Source organism: Leopardus geoffroyi, chromosome C1 (assembly GCF_018350155.1).
Source record: "Leopardus geoffroyi isolate Oge1 chromosome C1, O.geoffroyi_Oge1_pat1.0, whole genome shotgun sequence".
Classification (NCBI taxonomy): domain Eukaryota; kingdom Metazoa; phylum Chordata; class Mammalia; order Carnivora; family Felidae; genus Leopardus; species Leopardus geoffroyi.
In genome coordinates, this window is record NC_059328.1 from 61,969,929 (window position 1) to 61,978,588 (window position 8,660).

General features: G+C 33.8%; 1 protein-coding gene across 4 annotated transcripts; it reads left to right on the plus strand.

Moving 5' to 3' along the window:
* The first annotated feature begins 18 nt into the window (after window positions 1-18).
* On the plus strand, window positions 19-8,127 carry FPGT (fucose-1-phosphate guanylyltransferase). 4 transcript variants are annotated; one of them, XM_045477854.1, is made up of 5 exons: window positions 89-201; window positions 1,094-1,209; window positions 1,898-2,065; window positions 3,662-3,754; window positions 5,516-8,127. In XM_045477854.1, the coding sequence occupies exons 2-5, from the start codon at window positions 1,152-1,154 to the stop codon at window positions 6,970-6,972; spliced, it is 1,776 nt and encodes a 591-aa protein (XP_045333810.1). In that variant the 5' UTR covers window positions 89-201; window positions 1,094-1,151; the 3' UTR covers window positions 6,973-8,127. The 4 variants fall into 4 exon arrangements, with proteins under 4 accessions (XP_045333809.1, XP_045333812.1, XP_045333811.1 ...); XM_045477853.1 differs by lacking the exon at window positions 1,094-1,209 and having other exon boundaries at window positions 19-201; XM_045477856.1 differs by lacking the exon at window positions 1,094-1,209 and having other exon boundaries at window positions 21-201; window positions 6,333-6,499.
* Window positions 8,128-8,660: the final 533 nt, after the last annotated feature.

Consider the following 8,660-nt stretch of genomic DNA (forward strand, 5'->3'; position numbering starts at 1 on the left):
TAAGGGGCGGAACAGAGGCAAACCGGACCCAGGAACGGGTTACATTCTGAGGCGCATGCGTGCTGCGCCAGCCGGAGGATACCTGGAAGGCTTCAGCTGGTCTCGGGGAAAGTTTTGCTATGGCTGCTGCAAACGCGCTCTTAGACGTAGCTCTGCGAGAAGCCACCCAGCGAAAATTGCAGAGGTTTTCAGAACTGAGAGGTAGCGAAGGGGGAACCCCAGCTTTCTGCGGCAGTGGACAGGGAGGGAACTTTACGTGCCGGGAAATTTGCTGGACTATCACTTCCGGTCTGCTCACCTTCGGCTTTATAGCTAATAACTCCGCTTGATTTTTTTATTCTTCTGTCACTGCCCTTTCTTTGCGTCATGTTGTTACTTTATTTTTTTTTTTACTTTATTCTTAGTAACATGTATATATCAAAACAAAGGAGAAGAAAGAAAATTATTCTGACTAGTGAGGCTATCAATCCAAGTTACACATTTGGTTAGCCTATTAACAAAAGTTACTTTAGATAAATCTAAACTGTCTAAAGATCAGTATTTGACCATTACAAATATTATTTTAGCCTTCTCCAATCCCCTTGCCTACTTCACCAATTTGTTGCATGCTATGAATGCATACTGAGTAAAAAGACATGGAAGAATTATGGGTCAAAATTTAAAAGGGGAAATTTGTATCAAATAAAATTTTTTAAAGACTGTGCTATGTGTCATTCCTTATACAACTATCTAATAAAATTAGTCATTTTTGGTGAAGTTTCTGCATCAAAAATATAAATAATAAGATATTTAGGAATAATAGATTCTGGCTGACAAAAACTGTTAACTAATTAAAATCTTTTTATTTTTATTTTTTTTAATGTTTATTTATTTTTGAGACAGAGACAGAGTATGAACAGGGGAGGGGCAGAGAGAGAGGGAGACACAGAATCTGAAATGGGCTCCAGGCTCAGCTGTCAGCACAGAGCCCCGACGCGGGGCTTGAACTCACAGACTGTGAGATCATGACCTGAGCCGAAGTCGGACGCTTAACCGACTGAGCCACCCAGGCGCCCCAATTAAAATCTTTATTCATCTTTTTTTACCAACAAAGAGCGTCAGTTTAGTCTGTTTTTAAATGAGTGCATCAGGGACTTGGGAACTTTTCTGTTATGCAGAATTTTAGGTCATACTTCAAAGCCTTTGTAAACTTGCATGGCTCATCTTCAGGTAATAAAAAATAAAGTACCTGAATTTATAAACAGTAACATTGTAGGAATAGATTCTTGGGTTGAATCTTACTCAGCCAACAAACACTAAGTGGTCCTAATATGTGAAAATTGCTTTTCACAGCTGGAGATTCATTTATTCATTTTTTTTGTTTGTTTGTTTTATTTATTTGGGGAAGAGAGCACGAGCAGGGGAGGGGCAGAAAGAGAAGGAGAGAGAGAATCCCAAGCAGGCCCCACATTGACAGTATACAGCCTGACTGGGGGTTGATCCCATGAACCTTGAGATCATGACCTGAGCCGAGATAAAGAATCCGAGGCATAGCTGACTGAGCCATCTAAGCACCCCCGTTTATTCTTTTTGTCTCCTCTTCTTATTTAAGAATTGAGGTAATTTTTAGCAAGGCAAGAATACTTCTCTTAATCAAGAAACATAGCAACTTTCAGAATATTTAAATAAATGGACTGTAGACCATGAAAGGAGCAAGTAATCTAAAAGAGAGGAAAATGCAAAATTTGTGAACAATCTTCAGTAGAAATAGTTTGAATCAAACTAGCTAGCCACTAATTATTCCGTAATTCTGAAAAGAAGTTAAGTGTATGAAGATAATTTTTCATTTTTCTTTCTAATAGGCAAATTTGTAATAGCTAGAAATTTCTGATACTCATTTCCTTGCTTTTTCACACAGGCAAACCTGTGGCAGCTGGAGAATTCTGGGACATTGTTGCAATAACAGCAGCTGATGAAAAACAGGAACTTGCTTATAAGCAACAGCTCTCAGAAAAGCTGAAAAAAAAGGAGTTACCCCTTGGAGTCCAATATCATGTTTTTGTTGACCCTGCTGGAGCCAAAATAGGTATGCTATATATAATCAGATTTATATCATAGGTTCTGAACAGAATGATTGCTGAAGAAAAGCTTTCCTATGGCTCACAGTTGATGAGCCCTATATCTTTCTACCCATAGTCTTTCCAGGCTTTAAAAATTTAATGTAAATTTACTATTTTTTAAGAAAAAGGCATAGTAACTGTTTACACATTGTGACTTACCATGAAAAACTTGCAGAATGTTATTAAGAAAAGAATATTATTTGTTTTAATAAAATTAAAACGAAATTTATTTTAATAAAATTTTAAAATTAATGTTAAATATTCTTTTCGACTTTATCAGTAAGGTTCTTAAGGTCCCTCCTAACTCCATAGTTTGTTCAGAGATTTACATGAAGGTTGCAAATCAGCACTATATACACACACATATATATATACACACATATATGTGTGTATATACACATAAGGCATAGCTGACTTAAACTGGGCTTTGAAAGTAGTATCTATGATATTAGGCCATTATATATATATATATACACACACACACACACACACACATATATATACACACACATATGTATACACACACATATATATGTGTATACGTATATGTGTGTGTGTGTGTGTGTGTATATATATAATGGCCTAATATCATAGATACTACTTTCAAAGCCCAGTTTAAGTCAGCTATGCCTTTTGACCTTCATTGCAAGAAAATATGTGCTATTTTTCTGGAGGCTATTTTCCATGTGATACTTAAAACTAAAGCCCCTGATACCATATGGGATATTTATATCTGATACCAGCATTGTTCTAATTGACCAGTGTTTTAATCCTCACAATGGTGCAGTCAGTACTTTAATAATTCCCATTTTATAGATGGGAATCTGAGGCACAGAATGTTAAATAACCTGCACAAGGTAACTAGTAAGTGTAGTTATGTTTAAGATGTATTTTAGGACACCAGGTTCTAAGAAAATTTTTTTTGAGTTTGTTTGTTTGTTTGTTTGTTTAGAGACCATGAGCAGGGGAGGGGCAGAGAGAGAGAGGGACAGAATCCCAAGCAGGATCCCTGATACCAGGGCAGCCCCTGGGGTGGGGCTCGAACTCAGGACCCTTGAGATCATGTCCTGAGCCATTATGACCTGAGCCAAGGTCAAGAGTCTGACACTCAACCAACTGAACCACCCAGGTGCTCCTCTAAGAAACTTTTTAGAAATGACATCTAACTCAAATCTTTGGTTATGTGATGTGGGGGGGAATTATTTTAATGGGTTTTTCAGTTTGTAACTCCAAATGAATGTGTATACTTAGAGTATTCCACTGTTTCAGATTGCCTAATTTATCATTTTTCCTTTGTTTTAATTACTGTTTTCAAGAGAAGATTATAATCTCATCATTTATTACCAAGTGCTGATCTCTGGGTTTCATTTCCAATTGTTTATTTACTTAAATGCTGTAAAATGTGTATTTAACTTGATTCTTTTGCCTCTACCTTTGCTCTCTGCCTACTTAATTATAGCTAAAGGCCATATCCTCAAAGTTATAACACCAAACCTTACCATAATAACAAATTTTCAGCAGGTTTCTAAGAAATAAGTTGTGGTTTTACTTTCATTTTTAAGGAAATGGAGGATCCACACTTTGTGCCCTTCGATGTTTGGAAAAGTTATATGGAGATAAATGGAATTCTTTTACCATCCTATTAATTCATTCTGGTAAAGTTACACATTTTCTTTTTTCCAATTTACATTTTACCTTTGATATCTTAGGGACTTTTTTCTACCTTGCAAATACTTTCCTTTTTTTAAATTTTTGTCTTTGAAGTTACTCTTTGAAAATAAATATTTCATGTTTTTCTTGATTATTTTAAAGTTATAAGCAGCATAATGTTTTTAACAAATTTATCTTTTGGAATGTATATAGAAAATTATTTACCGAAGATAGAACTCATCAAAATATGAACATTTCTCAGTAATGCTTTAAAAGGAATTGTTGTAGGGGAGAGGCTGGTTTAGCACTGTGATTTCCAGACTTTACCAAAACCTTCTATCATGCATTTTTATCTGATTATTGGTGGCAAAAGTCTTTAATGCTTAAAAGAATTTAAAAATAAAAGAAAAAGTGGTGACAAAACATGGAGATGACAAAAAAGTATGTAAGAGGAAGAGTCACACACAAAAGAAAACATTATAAAGCAGAAAAATAGGAAATAAATAATCTCAGAATAAAGATTGTTTTTTTTTAATTCAGTAAATGTAGTTGTATGAAAATCTTGGTTACATGAAAACCTCCACTCTTCTCTACTGGGGCTGATGAAAACTTTATTATGGACTGGCACCAGTCCAGGAACAGATATTTTAGAACTACTCATCTATATGACTTCCAAGGCATTTTTCATTTCTTATAGTTTATATACAGAACAATGATTCTTTGTAAAGATAATACCAAGTAAAGCATCCAAGTTCTGATTTTAAGACTAACTCTAAAAAAGTAGAAAAATTCAAATATATAGCTTTATTCTGGAACCAATATGATTACCAATTAATAAAAATTAAGTTAGACACTCAAAATACATAGTTAGAAAGAGGTAATTCTTACAATTCTAAACTTAAGTTTTGGCTAGTCTTTGGAAAAGGAAAAAAGTGGAAAGCATTAACTCTCATTTGCTGAACAACATACTCTTGTGCAAAGTGCTCTACATAAAAGAAGATAAAGCAAGTATTACTCTTCATTTGCTGATTTGGAGTAAACCCAATGATAAGCAATTAAAAAGTGGTGAACCAGAGTTTGAACCTATTTTTGTCTACTCTACTATGTAATGTTGCCTCTCATTATAATTAGTTACATAAAAATGATGTAAGCTATTTAATGTACCTAAGAGAACATGCTTTTCAAGGAATTAAGAAGTCATAAGACTCATTTTAGAGGGAAAAAGCCTGTTCAAATGAAAAACAAATATACATTTTAAAATGCTTTTAAGTAAACGCACCTGTATTTCCTTTGAGTGGATGTAATAATTTGAGGAAAGACACAGCATCTGGTAATTACAGTTTAATAATTATATTTTGGATTGGTATATTAGTTTTTTTGTGACTTTTTTCCCCTCTATGAAGTGCGTACCAAATGTAGGAGTTTAAATGTCGTGAAATTTACTGTTTGAAATGTAGATATAAGACCATGTTTTAGCCCATGGTCCTGTTCACTCGTTGTGCAGTTGATTCAAAACAATTCGCAGCCTCTGAAGTATAATAGAATTCTTTCTTAATCTAAAATTGCGTTATATCAAATCACTTGAGGAGAATTGTTCTTTGAATTTGTAACCTGGAATTTACTATTCTTTTCTGAGTTACAGTAATGCATTATATACATTAAATATCTTTAGAGATATTTTGAGTTGTCACTGATGCCCCTGGGTTTTTAAAATCTTACAGTCTTGTAAACATTTTAAAACAGTTATTTTGTTTAATTTTATATAGGTGGTTACAGCCAACGCCTTCCAAATGCAAGTGCTCTGGGCAAAATTTTCACTGCGTTACCTTTCGGTAACCCCATTTATCAGATGTTGGAATTAAAACTAGCCATGTACATTGATTTCCCCTCACATATGAAACCTGGGATTCTGGTTACTTGTGCAGATGATATTGAACTTTATAGTGTTGGAGAATGTGAGTTTATTAGATTTGACAAACCTGGCTTTACAGCTTTAGCCCATCCTTCTAGTTTGACTGTTGGTACCACACATGGAGTATTTGTCTTAGAAGCTTTTAATTATTTAGAATATAAAGACCTTGAATACAGGTGTTGCCATCGTTTCCTTCATAAGCCCAGCATAGAACAGATGCATCACTTTAATGCTGTGTGTAGACCTGGAAATTTTTCTCACCAGGACATGGCTGGGGGTGACACTACCCCTCTTAAATTAGAGTCTGAGTATGTCTACACGGACAGCCTATTTTACATGGATCATAAAACAGCAAAAAAATTACTTGCTTTTTATGAAAAAATAGGCACATTGAACTGTGAAATTGATGCCTATGGAGACTTTCTGCAGGCTTTGGGACCTGGAGCAACTGTGGAGTACACCAGAAACACATCAAATGTCACTAAAGAAGAGGCAGAGTTGACAGACATCAGGCAGAGAATATTTCATCTTCTGAAAGGAACCTCATTAAATGTTGTGGTTCTTAATAAATCCAAATTCTATCACATTGGAACAACTGAAGAATACTTGTTTCATTTTACTTCAGATAGCAGTTTGAAGTCAGAACTTGGCTTGCAGTCCATAGCTTTTAGCATCTTTTCTACAACACCAAAATGCTCTGGTAACACATCCTGTATCATTCAAAGTATACTGGATTCAGGATGTTCTGTGGCAACTGGCTCAGTTGTGGAGTATTCTAGATTGGGGCCTAATGTTTCAGTTGGTGAAAACTGCATTGTTAGTGGTTGTTCTGTCATAACAGAAGCTGTCCTGCCTGCAGATTCTTTTGTGTGTTCCTTAAGCTTGAAGATGAATGGATACTTGAAGTATTCAACTATGGCTTTTGGAGTGCAAGACAACTTGAAAAGGAATGTTAAAACATTGTCAGATATAAAGTTACTTCAATTCTTTGGAGTCTGTTTCCTGTCATGCCTAAATATTTGGAATCTGAAAGTTACAGAGGAACTGTTCTCTGGAAACAAGACATGTTTAAGTTTGTGGAATGCTCGTATTTTCCCAGCTTGTTCCTCTTTGAGTGATTCAGTTACAACATCCCTAAAAATGTTAAATGCTGTACAGAACAAATCAGCATTCAGCCTGAATAAGTATAAACTGTTGTCCATTGAAGAAATGCTTATCTACAAAGACGTAGAAGACATGATAACTTATAGGGAGCAAATTTTTCTAGAAATTACTTTAAATAGAAAACAGTTCGATTTAGAGGCATCTTAAATATTATATATACCTTACCTTTCTTGATAGAGCAAGATTGGAAATAGAAGAGTTTTCTGTAGGCTTTTGTTTGTTCTACTGAAGTGAATGAAAATTACATTAACGTAATTGCTATAGCATAATATTAATAACAAAATCAAACATTTTTGATGAAAGAATATTTCAAGGCTGTAAGTTCAGAAAAGGGTTTTTTTGATATTACTATTTTAATTTTCTTTTAAAAGAAACGGGTTTGTGGAGCATTGTTGTGTTCATATAGTACACAAGAAGCTTTAAATGATTTTCTAAACATACCTTTTTCCATCTTCTTTTTGGGCTTTGGTTTCAGTACAGGTCTACGTGTTAATTGGCATAGTATTAGTATAGTAGTATACTATAGCATATACTAGTAGTACAGTAGTAGAACATAGTAGTCCTATTCTGATGAACTGATAAAAATGGTATACATACAATAGGGTCTTCAAAGAACACTGTAGGAATTGAAATACTTTTTTGGAAACAAATTCATAGCTTACAAATTCAGATGAAAACAATGCTTCCAATATTGTGATTATTTAATTAATAAGTAATTAGATAGAGATAGCTCTGGAATTGATGATAAAAATCTATCTCATTTATTGCTCTTGCCAAAGTGAAACTAAAAGTGTTTATGTGGTATTTTACCTTATAAACTTGGACATATGTTTCTATATCTTAAAATTTTCCTAAATTTCCATCCATACAAAAGCATACACATACACAAAACTCAAATATCTGTATGTAGAAAACGGTAGGAATAATTGGGATTCATTGATAATCATAAAAGTTTATTTGGGGCATTATTTGCAATCTCTTTTTAACCCCTTTAATAGAACTATTAAATTACCAGATGGGCTGATTTTACTTTTTCTTACCCTTGTACTGGTGATGATACTGAGAAGCAGTAATTGACCAAAAGGTAAGCAGCAGGAAGGAGGCAGAAAAATAAAAAAATGAGAAAACTTACTGATGATAGACAGCTTCAAGAAAATAAAAATAGACTGGAATCTCAACTTATGTGCTGCTATTTTGCTATAAGCATGCACGTGAAATGTCTTTATGTCAAAGTCTGATAAAAATTAGAGAAATGATTTGTCAATTTTGTGTTTTAACAGGAATAAACTGAAATCCGAACTAGTCTGTGCTTCTTTTGTTTATATATTAATATGTCAGTATGAAAATAACTGGTAAACCAGAAGTGGCTTGCCTGCCACCCTTATTAGGCTATTTATGTGTTTCATTTTGGTTTGGGGTTTTGTTTTATTTTCTTTTAAGGTTCTTCCCAAGGAGGAAATACAGATACATGATAGCTACTCTTTAGCATTTACTGATTTACTTGCAGAGCTTTCAGAGGATGTTGTATGTCTGTTATTGATTAAATGTTTAATACTGTATTTCACCTAATGTAAAGTACCATCAGTTATTAAAAATTACTGTTATTTTATGTTCCACTAAAGAGAAAACACTACCAAGAAAAATGTGAATCAATGCTTCCTTTTTTCTTTGGAGTTTTTATATTTATTTATTGAAAATCCTTTTTAAATGCACTTAAATACAGATTTTTATTATTTAATCCTCTCACACATACCTATAAAAGGAACAAAAAGTGACATATTGACATATAGTTAAGACTTTTCTAAAACTTTACATTCAGTTTCAAACTCTTCTGA